General features: G+C 38.7%; 1 protein-coding gene across 1 annotated transcript; it reads right to left on the minus strand.

Annotated features, from left to right (window-relative positions):
* Nucleotides 1–1,253: 1,253 nt before the first annotated feature.
* LOC111584104 (anoctamin-9) lies at nucleotides 1,254–15,114 on the minus strand. Its single transcript, XM_023293365.3, has 24 exons — nucleotides 14,649–15,114; nucleotides 13,968–14,033; nucleotides 13,760–13,882; nucleotides 13,528–13,664; nucleotides 13,239–13,288; nucleotides 13,097–13,155; nucleotides 12,164–12,243; nucleotides 10,250–10,384; nucleotides 10,072–10,165; nucleotides 9,932–9,992; nucleotides 8,176–8,258; nucleotides 7,992–8,096; nucleotides 6,859–7,023; nucleotides 6,741–6,777; nucleotides 5,359–5,470; nucleotides 5,199–5,256; nucleotides 4,983–5,080; nucleotides 4,675–4,871; nucleotides 4,435–4,587; nucleotides 4,197–4,344; nucleotides 3,995–4,111; nucleotides 3,632–3,725; nucleotides 3,298–3,410; nucleotides 1,254–1,845 (listed from the first exon to the last, which is right to left on the minus strand). The coding sequence occupies exons 1-24, from the start codon at nucleotides 14,667–14,669 to the stop codon at nucleotides 1,830–1,832; spliced, it is 2,322 nt and encodes a 773-aa protein (XP_023149133.1). The 5' UTR covers nucleotides 14,670–15,114; the 3' UTR covers nucleotides 1,254–1,829.
* Between the last annotated feature and the right edge of the window lie 8,838 nt (nucleotides 15,115–23,952).

Below are 23,952 nucleotides of genomic sequence, written 5' to 3' on the forward strand. Positions count from 1 at the left end.
TAATCCATACTAACTATGTTGAGCAAAAAAAGAAAGTGGTCGGACGAATATGTACAACATGGATTCACATGTATAACGGAACGTGATGGGAGTCAGCGTCCTATCTGCATGATTTGCAATGCCAAGTTAAGCAATTCTAGTCTAGCACCGGCGAAACTAAAGGAACACTTCCTTAAGCTGCATGGAGATGGGGAATACAAGAACACAAGTGATGTTAATGCACGGTTCATTTTGTGCACCAGTAAAAGATATAACTATGTCTTGAATTTGAAAAAAAATCATTTTTTATTTTTCAGTAAAGAAGGGTTCGGTGAATGCGCATATGAAACTGGTGGGGTTCAGTACCTCCAACAAAGTTAAGAACAACTGTATTACAGTGTAATACGGGAAGTATTATGCAATTTCTTTAATGGCTTTGCTATGGATTATATTGTCAATGTAGATTTTTCCCTGAACACATTATAAATCTGTTATAATTGTGAAGAGGGGCAAAATTTGTTAACAAGTCTGATGTTACGTCTCTTTGATGATAATGCAACTAGAATTGTTGGTCATATTTGATAATGTTAATTTTATTTAATTTTTTTCTATTCAGTATTTTTTTAATAACCATTTAATACCACAGGTAAAATTGTTGTAACTGAAGTCAATATTAAATGGTTCTAATCACCAATTGTAATTAATGGTCATAGCTAATAAAAGGGATTAGTAAACTTAGAATTCCAGTTACTTACAATTAATATGCATGAACTTTAAAAAAAAATTATTTAGAATCAGAGAGGGGCATAATGTTTAACCACATAGGCCTTATCTTTACATAATTCTTTCTACATGATGATAAAACTCGTTTTTAAATCTTTTCCAGTTCCATCTTGTCAGGGATTCATTTCTCTGAGAAGTTTTATTATCACATTTTTGTGTCTCGAAGATACAATTTAATGTGTGGACAGTGAAATGCTAAAATCAGCCCAAAAGAGACACCATGTGTGGCTTTGATGTAACTGCAGAATGTAAAATCCCCATTAAAACCTCCAAATTACATAAAACATTAGCTGAGAAAAACATGACCTCTGAGTATTCGGTAATAGCTGCAGACCGAAACACAAGACTGATGCCGCTATTAGTGAAATACAAAAATTTCATGCAGCACAAAATGCCATTACTTTTAATGCTGTAACTTGTCAAATTTTAAATGTCACCAACAGCACATGTTTCAGCTGATAAACTTGAAGGAAAAAGATGTTTCATCAGGACAAAAGTTTCCCCTTTTATTCAATAATATAAAATATTATAATGCAAAACATTCTTCTGTCTGATCTACAAAAGACATGATCAGATTCTTTCTGTAATAAAGCAACAATCATCACAGCGCTTTTCTTTGACAATATAAGGCAATATGATAACACAATCAGCACTCTATTTGCAGTGGCAATATAAATTATCTTTAGGCTTTCAATAAAACACTCACATATGGCTCACAAATATAGAAGTCCAACAGCAAGCTATCAGTGCATTCTTAATATAGAATAAGAATAATCTCATGAAAGACATGGTCAGCAGTATCAGTTACTGTACACTTGTTTCGTCCAAGAAAAATTAGTCTGTCTTCAAAGTCCATTTTATGGATGAGAATCCAGATAATCAGCACTTAACTTCTGACGGCAAACAATAAAAGAGAGCCACAGCCTTCCATCTGAACCCCTCAGAGACATGATTAATGGCCTGGAAGTTGACTCAACACTGTGTAGTCTGGACACTTTAATGCACAAGGCAGCACTGGGTTTATGTTCTCAGGGTAAAATGTGTCTCATGGAGGTGTCTGGATGATGTCACGCTTCAAATGACCTGCAAGGAAGAATAACAACTGAATTTATGGATAATCATTTAGGCAGTCAGGATTCAGTTTAACATTTCAAATGAAAATACAGTTGAAGATGTGTGAATTTTTTTAACTGTTAATTGGACGACTCTCAAGTAAAGTCAAGAAAAGTCACATGGAAATGCTAAAACGCTGGGGTCATTGCAGGGTGCCCATGTGAGGGGGAGAATGTGCAGTGAGACCAAAATTGAATAGAACTTTTTCACGTCGTGCATTATGATTTGACAGACGCAACTAATAACAGCACTCATGTGCAGCATTGCACTGAGGTAATTGTTGTCACTGAGCCATTAATAATGTTATTAGTTCCTGCTGTGCTTGTCCTGATCTGACCTGCAGCTGTCACGGTCATTGGTCTGTAAATCGGCTTCATTTGAGACAAATGCAGGACCAAATGCTTTGAGGGAACAAATGAAGTCTATCAAGATTTATCTTAGCTTGACTTTTTAGACAGCAAGACAATGTCTGAAGCAACATAGGCAGAGTTTATAAAGGTAGTTATTCTCATCAACCAAACACAACAGTTATATTCAAAACATAAAGAAGCCTCTCTCCGACTTTCTCTTAAGACCATCGCAAACATACTGTAGCTGAACACCTTTTCTGTTGTAAAACTGGCACTCAGGGCAAAGTTTAGCTTGATGTGTTTAATTGCAAATCAGAAACTAGTAAGAGAAATGCCTGAAAAGACACATGGAGTTCACTGATTCAACTTTATTCTTCTGATATCAATTCTAAGACCAAGCACAATTCCTGTGCTCTCATTTTTCTATAATCTCACTGAGTGAAAATCATCAGTATCTTTTTCTGTAAACTAAGCCAGGGGTTGCAGAGGGTCTAAAAGCTGGGTCAGCATCCTGCTCTGACTGGAAGAAACTGTCTGGTAGCAGAAACATTCGATGTTGTGCCTCGTCCTGTGCAGCAAATTAATGGAAGTCTCAGATGTTTTGAGAATACATAAAAAACATCTAGTTTAGGCCCACTGATGCACAGCAGATAACATTAAAACACAATAACCCATAACTAGTTGCTCTTTACTGGTTTCAGATCAAAACATCTTTGAATGTCCCTCAACATTACAATTTCCAGTTAATGGTAATGTTAGCCACATTAGCCACACAACATGCTAACATGAAGGAATTTCACCATGTGGGACCTTCAATGTTCATAATAGAAGAACTGTATTTAGTGTGGATGATGCCCAATACCTGGTCCAATTAATAAGGTCAGGCATAATCTGAAACTTTTGGGAATGACTGCTTCAACTTATGTTTTCTAGTTGCAAAATTTAAACTAAATCATAAAAGGCACAGGTTACATCATGCTGTTGCACAACGGTTTTTAATGTAATGAGTAAGCTTGTACTTTGTTGGCAACCAGCTGCTTTGTTTTGTAACCGCATGGCATTTAAGACTCACCTGAGTTCCTCTTTTAGTCTTTTGAGTTTATCAAAGAGTCTGTCATTCTTCACTTGCATAGGAGCACTTGGTACAAACCAGGCTGCAATGAATTTGCATATGACGAGAACATGCTGCGAGCAGAGAGGACAATATTAGGAATGTAATCTCCTTTATCTGTGGAAATATGGAAAGGTTTCATTCACACACTCTCATTTAATTCCAGCCCAGCACTCAACTCTGACATGTTGAGTTTCCAAATACACAGAGCTAGAAGGACATTTTGGGTTTTGATGTTGCACTGAATACCATAAAAGCTGCTTGTCTTGCTTTGTCAATGTTTATAAAGGCTTACCTCAAAGAGGATGACAAATGCAAAGCGCACAGCTAAAATTAGCCAGAACTGTGGGGTTAAACTATAGTCCTCGCTGCTCCTGTAGTCTTTGTAGCTGTGAGAAGGAATGGACAAGATGTTTATCTGTCAGTTTTTACATACCTAACACAGGAGATAAATGTGTGGTCAAACTGCAGTGATGGTCAAGAAGAATACCAACTTTTCTTACATAGTCTTTTCAAGACTGATAACCATGTAAAACTACCATGACAATAATAGAACATCTGTAAAAATAACAAATTACACTGAAAGTAAAACTCTTGTGGCTTTTGATTGTATGTTTTGACTTCAGATTTAGAAAATTACAGTAAAAACAGAACAAACCTGCAATAGGTGACATTTAAGCCAGTAGAAGTGATCATCTGGGTGGATGGAAACGTATTGTTCTTGCCATTCATCTGTGCGATGGAGAGAGTGTTGTTGATGTAGCCAACCATGCAGCTAGAAAAGAAGAACACATTGAAAGGAAGTGGTGCCCCAATCATGGACAAACCTAAACAATTTCCAGAGAAATGCACTTTCTCACTCAATATCTGTTGCTGTCCCATTGGCGCATGGCCCATAGCGATAACGATACACCAGTCGGGGGATGAAGTCTGAGGAAACACCAATGACCAGCCCATTTGCGATGACAGCTAAGACACCAACAGCTTCCAAAATGTCCATCCATACACCTGAGGAGGAGCAACAGAGATGTGAAGTGAACATCTGCAAACAACATCACAAACAGTAAATGAAAAATAAAGTTCACAAAAGAGCCTCACCAATATCGTTGGTTTTCTTGGGAACCATTCTGCGCTCCAGAGTGACCATCTTAATGGCATCCAAGCGTATCTCAATGACATTATTAATGAGGGCCAACAGAGGAGCAAGAGGAAAAGCTGCCACAAATATGGTGGTGAAGCTGAACTGGATCACTAAGGAGAGAGTCAAGAAAAACACCACTTGCCAAACTACTCCTTTAGTTTCATGTATTTTCTGTCACAGCATTGCAGAGTACATACCCATCTCCAGAAACTCATTGAACAGGCTGAAAGAATCCACATCATTGAGACGGTAGTTGTTGTGCCAGTCTCGAAGCTTGCAGTTTTCGCAGAGTTCGGACCCATTTTTGAGCTCTGAATCGTCTTTCAGGTAGCAGTGGGCACATTTCCTCTGCAGCTTCTGGGCTCTTCTTCTCTTTAAAAACCTGCAGAACCAGCTGTTGAGAACAAAAGAAAGATGTTTTCAGCCCAGGCCCAGCTTTGGCAAAGTAGATTATACTTTACATTGTACATGAAGTATATAATTAGAACAACTTCTTTATACTTACGGGCCAGTGAACTCAAAGACATTACTGATGGTTTGCTTTAGCACCATGATAATAGTCATTTGGATGAACAGATCAGTGAGACATCCACTGGGGTGACACTGCACAGAACAGAGGCAAGTGTTTAGATGGAAATCAGATATTTTATGTCAAAAATGTATGTGACAATGCACAATACTGTTTAGCTGTCCTAAGTTTGATACAGATTAGTTTGCTCACTTCCTCAAGCCTCCATTTTCCTGCAATCCGTACATAATCACCAGGATGGCCATTTATCCTGTCAGCAAAAAGAAGCCGTGATTAGTTAAACAGGCTTCAGTAGAGGCAGATAAGTCAGGACAAAAAGTCTTTTGGATCAAACATTTCCACAAGTTCTTACCTGCCGAGAAAAAAGGCCACATAGAAGAGCGAGGAGAAATAGGTGAAGAACTGGAAGGTGAACATCTTGACTGTGAAGCTCTTCTCTGTGGCAGCAAAGGACCTGGTTTTCTCTGACAAAAACAGGATGAAATTAACTGTGAAGTAAAAGCTCGACTACTTAGTTCTTCTAAATTAGAGGCTTCAAGTCTTGGACCTTCTACTGTGAGTCTTTTTTATTGCGTCTATCAGTTTCTGTGGAAATCTCCAATATGTCACTGTGCCTGCACTTCACTGTCTGGCCAACAGATGGCACAATATCACACATCTGAAGAAACTGCATGTACATATTATTATATGTACATATACTATTATATACCTTATATATAAGGGAAATCATTGCATATTATTAGCTCTATTTACGTCTAACTCACCTTAAGTAACCTATATTTGGTGGACACAATAATAACACAAGATAGGTACATGTTGAAATCTAATATTTTTGTATTGTCTGTCATAATTGGGTGAGTTTTTATAAACCCCTGTCAATTTGACACATTATGGTTGGATTTAAGGCCTCAACCATGACCACACAAATCATTTTCATACATTAAGCTGACAGGTAATAGAAGGTAAATGACAAGTGTAATTAATAATCTTAATGGTAGCTGCATTTTAACAACTTGTCCCAGTTCTTGAGCCCTGATAACAGGCAGACTTGACTTATAACAATTAACTGGTATTAATTATACATGTGCTTCTCCTGCCATGGCAATCATAATAATTTGTTGTGAAAAACACCTGCTAGGTAACTAAGGTGACTCCAGGTATCAGGCTATTTCCTTTGCTTTCATAGTGCACCTGGAACAGTTTACATTCAGTCGTGTTTCAGTGTTCCTCAGGGTGTTTCTCTCCTATGAACCTGACCTATCATACACCTTTACAACTGCTCATATATGGTGTCCCAGTTCCAATGTCCACCGAAAGCACAAAACTCTGTTGTTGTCTCAGCAGTCAAACTGTCTAATAAATCAGTGTGTTTGTGGATATTTGTTTGAGCCAGCTCTGTTTTTGTTTGTTTTTAATGACAGTTTGTGGGCCAAGAATCTTTGCAGATTTGCAGAGTCTGAGCCAGTTTTGCTCTGAGCTATGATGAACTGAATAAAAATGTGTGATGGAGTCTGCTTATCTGTAACACTGGTTCTGGGTCACAGAAGGCAACTTTAGTCCCTTTCAACTTTCCTGCATGAACCTGTTTTCTGCCTGCTGTCTGTGTGTGACCTGCTTCCTGTCTGATTACCCGCCTCTACCCTCCTGAAGCTGACTGACTGATATTCATGATAACAGCACTTCTAGACAACCTGGCACAGCATGAAAATGGAAAAGGAAAATAAAAACAGCTACCTATTCCACAGAGCTTCATGGCGACAATCCTGTTGACCTGCAAAGAAAAACAAGTGACAAGCATCACAGAGAATATCACTAAATGCTCACAGAGACACACAGTTAGAGATGAGCGTACCCGTGTCATGACGGTGATGATGAGGTAATGCATTACGGCCCCCAGCATCATTGCGCCGGTGTTGGAGTGGTTGCTCAGAAATTCCCATGATTCTTTAGCCAGAAATCCTGCCGCGATCACCCTGAACACCACCAAGGCATGTGTGAGGCCGATTATCACCAGTATCTGTGGAAGCACAAAGATACTCTTTCCACTTCTGCCAGTAATGACATCTTATTGCAACGCTTAATTCTAACCTGAACGCATTCAGCTTCATGCCAAAGCCTGAACTTTACACCACTTCAACCTGATTCTTATTTTAGCTGAACTCTGAAGATGCATTGCAATCTCTTTAACCTCTTGACTGGTCTAAATACAGACTAAGTTCCGCTACGATACTTTGTTCGTCATCGGTAGTTTTTTGAATATAATTCACAATTGTAAGACACCATTTTCACAGCAGTAACCACAGCAGCAGTAGGAATGGTTTCAAACCTGTTCTTTCGCTTTATTTTTTGTATACTTCACATAGTAGGTAGGTAATTTAGGTAGACTGATACAACTGTTTTCCTGCCACTTGTCAAAGTCACTTTAAATCACTCGAATTCACTTTAAATCAATTTAAATCACTGTGCCTTGAAATGTGTAAATATTGTATATTGAATTTTAATTACATTTAGCATTTCTATAGATTTTAAAATTAAAAGTGTTTTTAATAATATTGTGCAGCAAGTTTTTCAGAGTATATACTAACCTTTAATGTTAATGTTACTAACCTGCCTGTCCTGTCTTTTTGTTATTTATGTTGCTGTATGTAAGCTGCTGAACACTTGAATTCCCCTCAGGATTATCTATCTATCTATCTATCTATCTATCTATCTATCTATCTATCTATCTATCTATCTATCTATCTATCTATCTATCTATCTATCTATCTATCTATCTATCTATCTATCTATCTATCTATCTATCTATCTATCTATCTATCTATCTATCTATCTATACTTTTTCAATATCTACATATGTGCTACACAGTCTTTTTTGCTGCAAGAGTCCCAAAAAAATGCTTCCAAACTTTCATTCTTTTTAAGGAGGTGAATGTTCAGAGGTTAAATACATTTGTGCAATAAGAGTAAAGATGACAGATGTCCCACCATCACCGTGACGCAGATCAAGACAAGAGTGCTGCGCAGATATGAGTGCCTGAATTCTTTTGGTTCACAGTGGGCATTGTTCACAATTTCCAGTATCAGTTCCTCCTGTAATTGAATTTAAAAGAAGATGAAACACAAAATCCAGCATAGAAATGAGCACTGTTTGGTATTAAACTGATCGAACCTCCTCCTCACTCCAATCAGACACTTTCCATTCGCACACGTAGGAAGCTCGATGTCTCTTCCAGAACTCCAGAAACAGTGTTGCTGTAAGAAAAAGGAAATTATATGAGGTGATAAAGTCTTTTCTGCAATGATATAGGCACTGAATAATAGTAACAGTTAACAAACAAGTGCACTGTGGTAAATGTTAATAACATTGTTATTATTAGATTCATTTACTAGACATGTTCAATTCATCTTTTACTAAATGCTGACATGCTCTTCTTTAAATGGTGTCACTTCCTATGAGTTTCTTATTTGACCTCTACCCAGACAGTTAAACAGCTGTCACAGTGTTGAAACAACGTGGACATGACGTTACAGTAAATTCCGATGGTTTGGTTTTGGGAAGTAAGAGTAAGAATGTGGGTTTTGTTAAAAACAGAAATTTGACTGGCAGCAGAAAACTCAAGAAGTGTTCCCTCCTTCTGTGGTCTGACTGTAAACTGCTGCTTTGATGGGAAACTGTATTATATAAGCTAAAACCATTGTTGAACTTTTATGTTGTTTAATCCCAAATTATAGTGAATTATATTTTGTTTTTAAAAAGTTTTTGAACTTGTCATGTAAGGGGACTTCCATTCAGCTGGACGCATTCGGTCCTCCAGTAATAATGTTCCATATTTCTTGATGCTTTCTCTTCCTGTATTCCTCCTTCACATACTTCCTCTCAGCAACGGCTGTTCAAATTAACTGTCCCACAGCTGTGATGACAAAATTTACTCTAGTAAACTGTCATCGCCTAAATCCTTCTTTTCAACAAACAGTAGGATTTTGGTATGAGAAGAGGTTTGATATCAAATTGTTAACATTTAAATATCCAAAATTCATAGAAAGCAGAACATTTGCATAAGTCAATGAAAAGCATTTATATGTTCTTATAGATGGCTGCTCGACCACCCCCACGGCCAGATGGCCTGGGCTGATTAAGATGTGAGCAGCCAGGAGGAGTAGGTTCTCTCAGAGATGTGGCATCTCTTTGGCAGTGCACATCTCAGTGACCATAAAAACTGGCACTTGGATGAAATAAATTTGAAGGAGATAAAAGATTTGTTTGTACAAAATGTCTAGCTCAGCCAAAAATGTTTAGCCAAATACACAACAGTATTGGAGAGGAGCTTTGTAGGCTGATTTTCAGTTATTAAATGCACTATTACATGAGTTTTAATGACAATGATAAATCACACTAATGCATCTTAACCCTCCTGCTGTCCTCATTTACGGGCACCAAAAAATATTGTTTCCTTGTCTGAAAAAAATCCAAAAATTCAGCAAAGAAATTCCCCAAATTTCTGAAAATTTGCGAAACCTTTAGGAAGAAAATTCCAATAATTCCTGAAAAATTTCCCTTAAAAGTATTATTTAAAAAAAAAAAAATCCCCCAAATTTGGCAAGAAAAGTCTTTGAAATATTTTCAAAAAAATGAGTAAAGATCTTCCAAAAAATCTTAAAAATATCTTAAGTGATTATATATATCAGTAAAACTTCTAATATTTTCTTGAAGAACATTCACAAAAAATCAAACAAAATCCAGCAAACTTCCCTGGATTTTGGTTGATTTTTCTGTGTGAATGTTCTTAAGAAACATTTTTAACATTTCTTTTTTTCCACAAAAAAATGTTGAAAGATCTCCCAAAAATGGACATCAGAAGTTTCACTGTAAAAAAAAAAAAAAAAAAAGGAAGGTTAAATGTGGATCTGAATATGAACAGACTCACCCCACACTGCCATGAACATCGCAAAGAGCACAGTGCCGTTATTGTCAAACAGCAGGCTCACCTGTGGAGAGAAAACACCAGCACTGAGCAACACCAACACCAGATCAGTCACTTATTGAACAGCTAACCCACTGATGTACCTTGGCGTAGGAACAGGTGTCGGAGAGCCGCCACACTTTGCAACCCTTATCACAAAGTGGACACATGACTGTGTCAGCCTCACACACCTCCTTTCTATAAGACAGTAGGTGCAGTTATCACAGAGGAGATGATCTGTTGTCACACACAGATGCTGTCAGAAACTTGTGGAAAACTTACATGAGTGGTGAGGTGCTGAAGAAGGAGAGGCCATAGAGGAAGACGACGATCCCTATGAGAGCAGGCGCGATGAGGAGATACGTGTACCAGCCCAGCCACAGGTAGTACAAAGCCACCTTCTCCCCAAAGTAGTTCCTGACATGAGGACAGAAGCATACATGGTGAGAAGACGAAAATGATTCAATTCAGAGTGAGCGTTATGCTTCATCATTCCTGTATAAAAACTGCAACTACTGCAAAATGTACAGTATGTGCCCAATTTGTAGACACTGCATATAATGAGATTATATTTCATCCTCATTTAACACATTATTGTCACAGTATCTGATTTTTTCATCATAACAGAACTGATTTACTTTACTGCATATGTGAAGGTTGATCAAAAAGTTCCAGGACTGTGGTGGTGCATGTGATCGTAGCGAACATGTGTGAGCAGTGACTGTCATGAGCCATGACCTCTGGTATGTGTGCATTTGTGATTTCTCAATGGAAATCAAACTGGAGCGGAGAGCAATCATCACATTACGTGTGAGACAGCTACCCGGACGATCCAACCTTCACATGGAAGATCATCACTGGTGGGTCTGCAGCTACCACCAAAAGAAGGAACTAGCATCAGGTCAGGAGCACCAGGAGCACACTCGTTGTTTTCTTCAACATTCATGTGGCCGTGCACAAGGAATTAGTTCATCAGAGTCAAACGGTCAAAGCAGAGTTCTACTGTAACATCCTGAGCTGAGGGTCTGAGTCTGAGGGAGAATATTCATTCATTCGATATCATGTGGGTGCTCCAGTGCCTTTTGTGCCTGGTACATGGGTTTATCACAATGCAATCGTCACTCCACAACTTCCTTTCTCACCTCTTCCTGAATATGAAATTAAGTGGAAATGGTTGCACAATTTAAGACTCAGTGCTCATCACAATGGTGATGGTGCTGTACATGGAATAAAAAACAACAGTTACTGCTCACACATGTTGCATTGTGCACAGTCCTGAGACTTTTTGATCAACACTCATATGTACATTGTTTACAAGATTTATGCTCCAGACAATATATATATCACACAACTGATTGAATGAACAGAATACAACACGGGGTAGATATGTTTGTGTGATTTTGGCCAGTAGGTCGACCATGTTAGACACTAGTGAAATATTTCTGCTATTAGACTGATTGACAGGCAATTCATGTTCCCAGATGACGAATGGTACTGACTTTACTTAGATGATCCCTTCTCCTTCATTTAATGTCACCAACAGTCAACATTTCAACTTGGTTTATGATCAAACATCTGCTAACTTTCCCATCAGCCCCAGCTGCTGTTTGTGTTTAGTGTTAGAAGGTGTCGGCAAACACACTGAACTACGGCAGCGATCTGAATAAACCTTGTGTCAGTTAAACCTCAGCATGTTACTGGTGAGCATATCAGCTGACATTAGCTTTAAGTGTTTCCACGCAGCAAAGCCTCAATTACCTGCTGAAGTGGCTGTAGACTCTCCAGGTATAGAGTCCTGTTTTCATTCGCCTGTGTTCTGACCTCGTGGTATTTAGAATAATTGCACTGGAAAAACACGGCAACAAGCGCTCGACTGATTGTAAAAAAGCTGCATCTTGTCACTGCGATCTTGTGAATGACTGAATATGAGAGCCGCAATAAAGATATAAAATTTTTATCTCTGATCATATCTTAACAGCCTTATTAAAACGGATGTGATGTAGATAACAGCGGTGCTGGAGATGCTCTGTATGTTTGCATTACATTCTCAGTATTCTAACTATAAATAGTGGATCCAGGCTGCATCATGTTGGTGACATGTGTGCCGTCATTTTGTTTTCACAACAATAGCGCTGCCATAACTGCAACTGTATAAAAAGCGGAATAATGAATAGGCTGTTGTGTTGCAGTCCAAACCTGACAGCAGTTATGGGTTGCCCTTGGAGACAGGCTGTCCATCGTGCCCAGCTCTCCTTCAGCTCTCTCTGTTTCTTTTTCTGCACAAGCACAGAAAATCAAAGAAAAACTACCAACAAGAATAGGAGCTTTGTTCAAACCGGTTAACACAACGCACAGTTACACTGAGAACAGAAGCATACAGAGTAAATACATCATCTACTGGCTTTTTCAAAACAGAATTTGCTGTTTGATTTATAGCATTAACAGCATGAAAGAATCAATGCTGCCTCACATTACAACAACAATAATCATTCACTTTTAAATCACGAGGACACTTGAGTTAATTGCATGTGGCTGTGAGCAAACAGAAGAGCAAACATGTACATGATTACATGCTCACATATGTATCAGCGTAAGCTCTCACACATGCCCACTTACTCCCAGCGCTGCATGACTCATTGCATTAATATGGCTCGCACAGCGGCTCTGTGAACAAATACTTTTTTGGCACCGAAATATTGTTGTGGTAATCCGATGCCAAGTTTAATTTCATAATAGTAGAAGCCTTTTACAAAAGCAAACCACTCAACAATGTGAAAAATTGAGATTTATCAGTTAACATCAGTGTTGCTGTCTTTAGTGCATGAATGTGTGGGAGAAAACAGTGGCAGAAACTGATTTATCTGATGGTTCACACTTGACCTGAAGAAATGACTGATACCGTCTCCCACAAGGACGATTAAAGTCATGTCCACTGTTGTCACGCTTAACTCAAACAGTTTTTATAGCAAAGTTGATAGCTGTCCAGCTCCTTTATAAACTTTGGTTATTACCAGACACATTACGACAATAATATTTGTATATAGGACATTATACGTATATAAATAGCTACAAGGACAAGGTTTAAAAGGCAGCATTTTTTCATAAAGGTAGATATTTTAGGGGTTTTACCTCATGTAAACAGAACCTTGCTTCAAAAACCTTCATCTTCATGAGATCCCGTAGACCCTCTGTGAATATTAACAGGTTAGAAGATGAAATCAGATGTTCGGTTAAAAAAGAAGGGTCTGGATTTTAAATGGTTATTTCTCACCTCCTGAGCGGATAGGGGTGTGATTTAAGATGAAGTGGACAATCCTTATCCTGAAACAACAACAGGTATCACTAGTAAAGCTGACCGTGCAGTAAAAATGTGATGAATTCTAGATCTATTGAAAATTTGCCTTTTATTGATTTAGAATATGACATTCAAACAAACAGACTTAGAATTAATCTACATATTCTAAACAGACAATTGGCATGAGAACAACAATGATGCATTCTTTAAATAGCCTCAGAGATTATTTGGATCTGCCAAAAATAGCAGCAGTGACATAGCTTACCTGGTACTCAGAGGAACAATGTTCTGATCTGAGCTCCAGTTACAGGCGTCAGACACTTTCAGCAGATACCTGTACTTCTCAAATATTTCCTTAGGCGCTTGAATCCCATAGAAGATGAGATCATCATCTATTATTTTCTAAGAGGAATAAAATCAGACAGGAAGAATGAATGAATGCACTGTATAGCCTCTGTAGCACTAAAAGGACGCTTTATTTATTAATAGAGACTTACTGTAACTTTGAAGTTCTTTTTTTTCAGCTCATCAATGTATTCAGTTTGCTTTTTAAAAGCTGTTCTCTCCTGGTCATCGATCGTTTTGGCAACCAGGACATAGTCATAGGACAGAGGAGTGTGCTGTGTGACAAAAAGTCAGACTTTCAGATGTCATATCAGTCAATCTTAATCTGTGAATTAAGAATTAATACTTAGATTATCTTACCACTGGAGGAAGTTCATTTCCATTCTCTCTCACCACTCCCATGAACTCCAGCAGTTCAATACTGGGCTTTATCACAAAAACAGTAAAAGAAAATGTTACGAGTAAACACCACCCACACAGATGTAAATAAAAAACACATGACTCAGTTTTATTTAAAATGATTTGAAAACCGTGTGATAATGCTTTTATTACAGGGGATAATTATCCTTCATGAGTCCACTGATATGTGATAATATGCAGAAAGGTCACCACCTTCTGTGCTCAAGAATCCCGTCCAACTATAACCTGGAGGTGTGTCTGCGAATGCCACAGTGCTGAGAAAAACCTGAGGTGATCCTGACTCACCGAGAGGACTGAATCTAAGCTGCATGGTATGCAAATATCACCATCATGCCAGCCTGAAATATTCACTCAGAGAGCAGTTCTAACTCAGAACAGTGAAGGTGTGGCAGCATTATGATACCAGTCATCTCATTCAAACTTGGGATCAGATCAAGCCTTATTAATATGTGGATGTGTGTAATCTGTGAGGGTTTCCACACCTCGAGGCTGTTCACACTGACAAATGCACGACTGGCTTCAATACACAACACTAGCCATTTAGGTAGAAGCTGTCAAAGTGAAGCGGCTCCTATTTGCATCGGTGTAATCTCAGCATTGGTGTGTGATCAGATCACCTACCTGCCTCCTGTGGACGGGCATGATGACTGATCTGAATGCACCACCAGAAGCAGCACCACCAGCACCACCAGCAGCAGCAGCAGCAGCAGCAGCAGCAGCAGCAGAGACTTCCCGGATCAGTAAAAGGCTCCAGTCACCATTCACAGATCCTCTCAGTCAGATCAGTCGACATGAGCAAGTAGAAACCGACATGCAGCTCCTCAGCAGGCAACTTCCGTATCTCCTCTGGGAACAATGTGGTGTTGTTGCAGGCGCAGGTATGTGAAAGCGACTCTACCTGTTGCTGATGTCACAACATTTATCTTTTACTGCTGACGCCTTTTCCCCTCCCGATCAGTCAGTCAGTCAGTCAGTCAGTCAGTCAGTCAGTCAGTCAGGCAGGCAGCAGAAACCCAGAGTGAGAAACACAATCAGCAGCTGATCAACACAGACTGAATATGTCGATGTGACTTGTCAGGTGCGATGGAATGGCATATTTTTGTTTCCTCCTCCTTGGAGATGCACAGTGACGTTAATCCACCGCTAGATGGCAGCAAACACACTGATTTCAACCAGAAACCACTGACTTAGCTGCGGCTGATGCATCCCACACATACTGACTGACATTTATTAAAATACAAGAAATTACAGTTTGACAGCACCTCCGGGTCCATATAATGCAGAGGCTGAGCAGCTTCACTACCAGCTGAATATAAGGGTTAACTCAGGTGAAACCCTTAAACGCAAAGTCTTTCAAGATATTTAGAATTTGAATATGATAATATGTATAGTGAGTGTATATGACATGGGACATTTTCTGTAAATTTGTCTTCTGGAGAAAATTACATAATTATTAAAATGCCTCAGCTCCCAATGTGATACCATCCTACAATCATTAACCTCCATTTTCCAATATAAATAAATAGAAATGAAAGAAAGAAAGAAAAATGTTGCCTTCAAATAGGCATTCAATGAAAATACATCACTACAATTTACTGTGAGCTATTTATTTATATTCAAACAGGGCTTCCATTTTTTCATACATGGCCCTGACATAGATGTACTTATTCCCCTAAAATATAAATATTAACATAATTAGAATTTTGGTGAATTATTACACACACGTTAACAGAAGAAGCACCTTCAAATAGTTGGAGTTGTTACTGATATAGTATTTCTTTGTCAGTAGGTGAACTAAAACTTGACGACGCTCTTCTTAGCTCAGTTTCATTCCAGCAAGTGATCAGACAACAAATGTAGAGAAATTGGAGTTAAACCACTTTAGGAATTTGATTTCTTTTAAATATTTTGTTCTGTCAAAATACTACATCAGCATTCCTTGAAACCGTTTCTTCAGAATAAAGTGGAAGTGGACAAATTAAAGCTTGTTTATTGTGAATATTAAAATCAAAGTTAAATTAGATGTGAGACTAGAATATGTAATGTCATGTAACCCCTTACACAGGGTTGCATTAGCTTTCTAAGTCTACTATTTTCTTTGATTGATATTTCCTTTGTTTGAGTTTTACAACAACTCAACATTTTACAGTTACAAACTCACACGATAAAAAAAAAAGTCAATTTAAAGCTTTCAATTGGAGAAAGGACATTTATTCAACTTGAAAGCATCTTCAGGTCTACATAATGGAAAGACTTAGCAGGTTAATTAGTATTCGCAGTTAAATATTAAATCACAAGTGACCAAATTAACACAAAACTAAACTAAATGGAGAAAATTAATTTCAATTTTAAATTAATTTGTATTCAGGTGGTTTCTTGTGCTTGAGAAATTTTCATTTTTCACCTAAATAGTACCTTTTTACTTACATTTTTTGATTAATATTACTGCTGCATTAATGTGTATCTTGCATTTTACTGCTGTACATCTTTAGGGTTGAGCTAAGTTGAACTACTTTATACACTGTTGGGTAGTTTAATCTACAGAAATGCATCATGTTCTATAATCTATAAGATTATTTGCATCGCTGTCCAGTGAGAACCACTACTTTCAAAACGTGAGCTTTAAGCGAGCTCAGAAAAACATGCCTGTGTTCAGCTTTGTGACATTGCATTTCCAAGCTAATCCAAAATGATTAATAAGTAGTTTGTGCAGCTTAAGAAGCAGGAGAAATTTCTCAACATGCAAAGCAACACTTAATCCTTCAGTTTATTACAGACATTCAAAATAACCACAATCACCACACCCACAGGGGGAAAAATCATTACAGCCACAATTAAATATGTGATATTCAACAAAGTGAAATGTAAACAATATAAAGATAGAAGTAGAACATAATAAGGAGTTTTAGAAAAAACTTGGGGTCTTGAGATGATTTCTATTATTTTTATTATAATTTCTACATCTCTCAAGATCAATTTTGCCCTCATAATACTGAACAGAATTATATGTTAATGTCTACTGTGTGTGTGTGTGTCACTGTATCTGTAACTCAGTTGTTCCTGTGAATGGTGGACAGTCATTGTGGTGAGCAGCAAAATGACAGCTTAGTGGTGACTAAGGTGAGAGATTAGCTCTTGTGATGCACCAAGTCAACAAAATCAGCCTAAAATCTGGCAACACTGGTGTACAGAGAATAGTTCAAGTTTATCAAAAATTCAAATTCAGATAAAAATGACTAATTTGCTAAATCAGTCTAAAAGAGCTGACAAATATTTTTGTATTTCAGGCAACAGATTGAAATACAGGTGTTTAGAGACAGACAATGGACGCTGCTGGATTGAGGACATACCACCTAAATAGGTACCAACCAAGAAACTGCATTTTCAGGAGAGATGGTTCCATTGGCTTCATTACAGGCTGTCATCAAACTCAGCGCTGTGCAACTTTTTTGCTAAAGCCTTTATCGATAAAAAGCCACATATTGAAAGAAAGACAGATCCTGATTTTGTGTCTGTTGGATTTAAAGAATGAAAGAAAGCATCAGAAGAGCAAGAGCCACAAACATGCAGCCTCACATTGTTCAGTAAAGCTTATCACTGCAAAACTGTCATAGTCACAAAAGAAGCAGCAGGACGAGGCCTGAGGAAACCTCTGGAGGACTGTAGGTGGAAGACAATATCTGACTGGTGCAGTGGCAGTTTCTTTGAAATAAAACACAAAGTCAAAACTTTTCTTGCACAAACATTAAAATGAATGAGCTGAGTGGAATGAGAAGAAAGAAAAGACACAAAGTCTTTACAGCAGACAGCCTCGAAGGTCAGTGGTGCCATAAGTCACGTGATATTCTCTTAGCTGATAGCATAATTAATGTCTTCAGAGGCACCACACAGACTCGCTGTATCTCTTCCTGTTTCTTGCACATTCTTTTAAAGGTATAATAGTCTATTTCTGTGGTGCATGAAGCACTAAAAGCTAATAATATTGACTATTTATGCTGGAATGTTTACCATGATACATTTCACATGGACATGCACAGTTGCACAAGCAATAAAAATTTCGATTGTACTGGACAAGTTCAAGCGTTGAGAGAACATGAACGACTCCAAACTGACAATTTGCTACTCCTGAGGTGCAAAATGTAATATTGTAGATCAAAACAAACACAGTTGTCAAAGAAATCAAAAAGGGCATGAAGAATCTGCCAGAGGTGCAATATTTACTGATGAGGAACAGCACATGACTGGAGTAGAGCTTGAGTCAGCCTTTGTTTCACTCACAAAAGCCGTTAACACAGACAGGAATTTACTGGGTTGTACAAAATGAAAATAAAAGATGAGGGAGAGACTTGCATAGGCGGCTGCTGATGTGCTACATCAACTGGATCTTACAGTTTCACAGTGAAGAGGGCAGAACTATGATGAAGCAGCAAACTTGTTGGGTAATATACCAGGAGTACACATTACTCCTTGCACATTGCTCCATACATCCCATGGAGCAGTTTGGTTTCCCAAATGTAATGCCTGAGAAAAGACCCAACATTCCTACTGTGGCCTATGTACACTGCAGACTATACTGTGTCAGCCTCATAATGCCATCATCTCAATCTGATCATCTCCATTTGTTTAGAGATGAACGAAACTTGGTTCATGATTTGTACATTTTCTACCACCAGTCTGGCAAGTCCAAAAACTCTTTCAAGGAGAAAGCTGTTTGGACGATTGTGTCCTCGCAGATGGACTATACACACAGCTGCTGTCCAACTGTTGGTTGCACAATATGAGACTGTTCATGACAGAACATGGCTTTGTGCAGCGTGATAGAGGCTGCAGCAAGAGTCAACAGACTGCACAAAAGCTTCCTCAAAGAAAACACATTTCATGAGCTTCAACTAGCTCAGAATGTGGCATCAAAATTAGAAAGCCTGAATGTCTCCTTTCACCATAAACAGTAAACATTATCTGCTATGTTGTCAGCTACTGTACATATGAAAGAAGGCAAAGAAACAGAAGTATATCAGACTGGTTGTATTCCTTCACAAGGAACTTACCTCATCATTGGAGCTGCTTCATGGCCCTGAATATACTGTTCTCCAAAACGACTCCCAAGACCTGCAGAACCTCATGTCCATCTGTTAGATTAATTACATCTCATAGAGGTTCTTGGTTGCCTGTCTGACTGTGACCCTTTGTCCCAAATTTGTAAGACCAGATATAAGAAGATTGTTGATGGTTCCAAAATCTTTCCATTTCAGAATGATGGAAGTTACTGTACTCTTGAGTTGTTTTCAATATTGCACTTGACAACAATAGGGCTTGACATTGGCTATAGGCAGTCCTCTTGATTTCATTGTTTGGTTGTCACTCTGACATTCACCATCACATGTGAGACCTTGTATAGACCAGAGTATATGTTTCCAAATCACGACCAGTGACTTCAATTAAGAAAAGATGGACTTCATTCGAGTTGTAAAAGAAACACACACACACACACACGCACGCGCACACACACCAACCATGGAAGAGCAGATCATGAGTTTGATTCGCCAGGAGGGAGAAAGACATCGACTCACTGATCCACCTCACCAGGATCAACAGCAGTGAGGACATCAGGAAGTCATTTAGACTGGACAAGTGTGGCGACGTGGTGGCAAAGAGAGGGAAGATGATCAGGACAAAGTGGGTAGAGTGGCAGACATACAGGACAGCTACAAATACCAGGGCTCCTAAAGGTCAACGGGAGTCATGATGAGTGCGCAAGGAGGTCAGCAACAGCCAAATACCTCCAACTGGTGGGATAACATCCGAGCCGTCGATGTGTATTCCCTACCAGTCATCAGATACCCATTTGGATTAGTGAGCTGGACACAAAAACTCCTCACAGTGGCTTGTGGTTCCACAGAAAGTCCAGCACCTTGATATTCTACAAGCAGCGAAAAGAGGGCAGTGAGGGATTAGAGAATGTCAGAGCCATGATCCAGGATGAAACAACAAATATCCAAGAACATATCAGAAAAATGGCTCCCTGGGATGACCTGCTCAGAGAGTGCCTCAGGCACCAGAACACTGAGGATGATAAAGAGGAAGAGGAGATATCATGGGAGACCAAATCACTCCATGGGATGTATCACCTGCAGAGAGAGTATGTGGCTATCATCAAGAAAAACTGCTGGCCGCTAGAAAAGGCACAGTGGCTCTCATCATGGCAGCAAAAGAACAGGCCCTGAGCACCAGATCCATAGAGGCAGGTATCTACCATCACAGGACTCAAGATGCTGTGCAAAGATGCACCTGAGACAGTTCAGCACATAGCAGAATGCAATACACAAGCTGGAACACACAGAAACTCACAACCAAGTGGTCGGGTCAATATACACGAACATCTGTGCTGAGTTTGGACTGGAAGCCCCCAAGTCTCAGTGGGACACACAAGTGAAAGTGGCTGAGAACAGCAGAACAAAGATCCTGTGGGACTTTAAGTTCCAGACTGGCAAGCAGGTGCTGACTAAACAAACTGACATAGTGGTGATTGACAAGGGACAGAAGAGGGCAGCTGTGGCAGACAAAGCAGCCCCAGCTGTCAGTAACATCAGGAGGAAAGAGCATGAAAGATCAGGAAGAACCAAGGGCTAAAGGAACGACCGGAACAGATTTGGAAGGTGAAGGCCAAGATGTCCTCAGTGGTAACAGAAGCATTAGTGGCAGTGATGCCTAAACTGAAGGAGTCAGTCCAGAAGATTCCAGGTGCAACATCTGAGGTCTCTGTACAGAAGAATGCAGTGGAGGAACAGCTAAGACAGTGCAGAACCCTGTAACTCCCAGGTCTCTGGTAGAGGAACTGAGAAAGACACACACCACCCACACCAAGTGGTGACAGGGAGATTTATATGTGTATATATTCTAAAACACTGTAATTTATCTCCACAGATTCAGTTAGGTGGCTGTTACTTCTCTTGACCCTATTTTAGGCCTGTGTTTTTTAAGTTTGTGTCACCAGTATTGCATCTCAACAAAGCACTGAAAGCTAAATCCTGCTTCTCGTTCCACACTCCTCGTAAGTAATTTACAAAATATAACTGTAGAAATATTTGGAATGGTGAGTGTAAAGACTCAAGAGGTTAGTGAACATATGATTTCACATTCAAAGTCAAAATGAGAGCGGCAATTTTCCTTAAAACCCACAAACTGATGTTAACGTTGAAGAGGATGGGCATGTGTTAACAGTTTAAAATGTGAAAATTTCTGTGTCATACGTGAAAGCAAGTCATGGAGATAATCATTTGAATTGTATCAGCAAGTCAATGTCACATTTTTGAAATTGTATCACAGTTGAATATGTTGAAATTTTAACCGTCACTTAATCTATCTTGCTGAAATATTTGAAAACCACCTTTTTGAATTCATGGGATCTGGACTGTCAGGTTCTCAACTGTTAGTTTCAAGCTTCAAGAAACTTTATATCCACTACATTCTTATTTTAGGGTTCTCAAATACAAATAGAGAAGTCATCTAACTATTATCTAAGAGCTATAGTGAAACTGACCTATTTTAATAAGTTAAAATCAGATTATAAAATTCAAGTTAAGTTACAAACTCCATCTAGTTGCTCAAATATACTTGATTAAATTCAGATAATAAAATCTCAAAGCAGATGATGGATGATGTGGGACTTCTCTATCTGAGTTTGATAACCTTAAAATAAACATACACTGGAAATAAAGTTTTTGTAATTGAATAGATTGACTTGAAACTGGCTATAGAGAATTTCACAAAGTGAAAATCAGACAACATGAATTCATGAATGTGGTTTTCAGCATCAAACATGAGGATTTCATGCTTATGAACAACCTGTAAAATATGTTTCGATTTACCAGATTACAATGTAATATGAAAATCTATTGCTCTTTAAACTTAAAGACTATATTGAAATGTTGTTTAGTGCATAAATAAATGCAACAACAACCCTCGTTTTTGGAGATATTGTTTATACAGCAGGACTACTTGATTATTTTGTGAGATACTGTGCAGTTTTTTTTAAATAACATCTTCCATGTGATTCCCACTGCACAGTGCAGGACCTATTTTTGTGCTTCATCCTTTTCCTTTGACAGTAAAAACAAGACAAAGTAACAAGTCAAACGGGTGGTCCGCCGTACCTTGTTATTAGAGGTGATTTTTACCATTAGTCTTGGAAACCTTGGAAGGCAGTGCTCACCCAAGAAGACCCACATCTCAAGGGGGAGAGGAGATATGAGGCTGGAGAAAAAGTGGTTGAGGAAAATAAGCGGCTGTATTTCTGTACTCGTCCACACCCCACAGAGGAGGATAACATAATTACACCCGCACAGGACTGTGTAAACCACTTCAAGGGCGACAGAGGGGGGCCGCTGCTACTAAATATGACCAGTATGGAAGTACAGAGTGGAGACTTGGCTGGGAGGAGCTGCGAAAAGCTGCAGAGACCCTTTTCTGAACTCCCTGTTTAAAGAACAGACATACAGCCATGGGACTAACCAGGAAGAGATGCCAGGCATGGTGCTGCTCTAAACAAAACATGACAAATCTAATCTAAACACCCCTGTCATTGCTGGAGGGGACACTGCAGGCCAAGGTCCGGGTCCAGGAAATGTCTCTTCAGCAAAGAATTGAACAGATAGTGTGTTTTTATTCAGACAACTAAAGATAATAACAACAGTAGCTTGTGAGGGGACTGGATAGGACCAACGGATGTTCTCATTTAACTGTACAACAGTCTTCTTAAGTGGATGACTAAGCTGCTTGTGGGATCTATGATATAAAACAATTTTGGAAAGGCATGAGTTAATAGTGTTTTGTTGCTGCTGAAATTGCAATCCTGAACATTTCTCTGGACAAATTAAGCAAACAAAGCATAAATGAACACTGACTATAAAGATGCATCGAAGCAAAGAAACTCAAAGAATTGTACCCTAGTAATCTGTCTTTGTTTAAGGTTCTACAAATCAGTGTTGTGTTGTGGGGAAGATGTTATCACATGGTCATATTTTCAGTTAGTTTTTCCGTTTAGTTTCACTTCCCAAATATTTAACGAACTGGTGACTAAGATACGCACAGACTTTTAATTAGAATTAGAGCTGCAACTAAAAAATATTTTCATTGGTGATTGTTTTCTTGAACAACTGATTTGTTGTGGTCTGTAGAACATCAAAAATGATTAGTGTTTTCCAAAACCCAAGATGGCTCCACAAATGTCTTGTTTATTTCACAATCCAGAGATAATCAGCTTGTTGTCCTGGAGGAGTAAAGAAATCAGAAAATGTTTAAGTTTAAGAAGCTAAAATCAGACAATTTTGACTTTTTTCCCTTTTAAAAAAATTACTGGGTCTGAATAGTCGATTACCGAAAGAGTTGACAATACATTTTTTGTAGATTATTTTGGTAGCCTACTAATAAATTGCCTGTACTGTAATTCATGCTGTTATTCAGTGCATTGCGTCAAACAAAGCTCGGTTCTGATTGGCTGACAGGTGTGAAGTGATTTACAACAGCTCCGCAGCCGTAAACTACCGGTGGTCATGGCAACATTCAACACACATCAGCTAAAACCATATAAGGCTAAAACTTGCCACTCCGGTTAAAACTGGAATTTCCCTTATCTAAACAACTGAAACTGGCTTAAGGTACATGTGTTTTAAATAAGTCTTCATCTTAATTATCTTTTTCAACGCTGAGTAAGTAAAGTGATGCAAAAAATCTAACTCCAGTTGCTCTCTATTTGATGAACACAGCGGAGAAAAGTCCGCCTTCACCTTAGCTAACGTTAGCTTCTGCATGCTATCCTCACTTATTGTTAGCTCGGTCATGCTGCGTGTTTTGGCGTCCGTTCAGTTTAAAAATGTCTCCATGTTGTGGGTATTTGGGCAGAGAGCTTGTTCACCCCAGACTCGGA

This window comes from Amphiprion ocellaris, chromosome 3 (assembly GCF_022539595.1).
Source record: "Amphiprion ocellaris isolate individual 3 ecotype Okinawa chromosome 3, ASM2253959v1, whole genome shotgun sequence".
Lineage (NCBI taxonomy): Eukaryota > Metazoa > Chordata > Actinopteri > Pomacentridae > Amphiprion > Amphiprion ocellaris.

What these genes read in the sequence shown, in the direction of transcription:
- LOC111584104 (XM_023293365.3), bottom strand. Translation starts at nt 14,669, where the DNA reads ATGCCCGTCCACAGGAGGCAG. An exon ending in ACACCTGTTCCTACGCCAAG is followed by an intron (nt 9,993 to 10,071) that starts GTACATCAGTGG and finishes TTCTCTCCACAG; the next exon opens with GTGAGCCTGCTGTTTGACAA. An exon ending in TCATCACCGTCATGACACGG is followed by an intron (nt 6,778 to 6,858) that starts GTACGCTCATCT and finishes TTTTCTTTGCAG; the next exon opens with GTCAACAGGATTGTCGCCAT.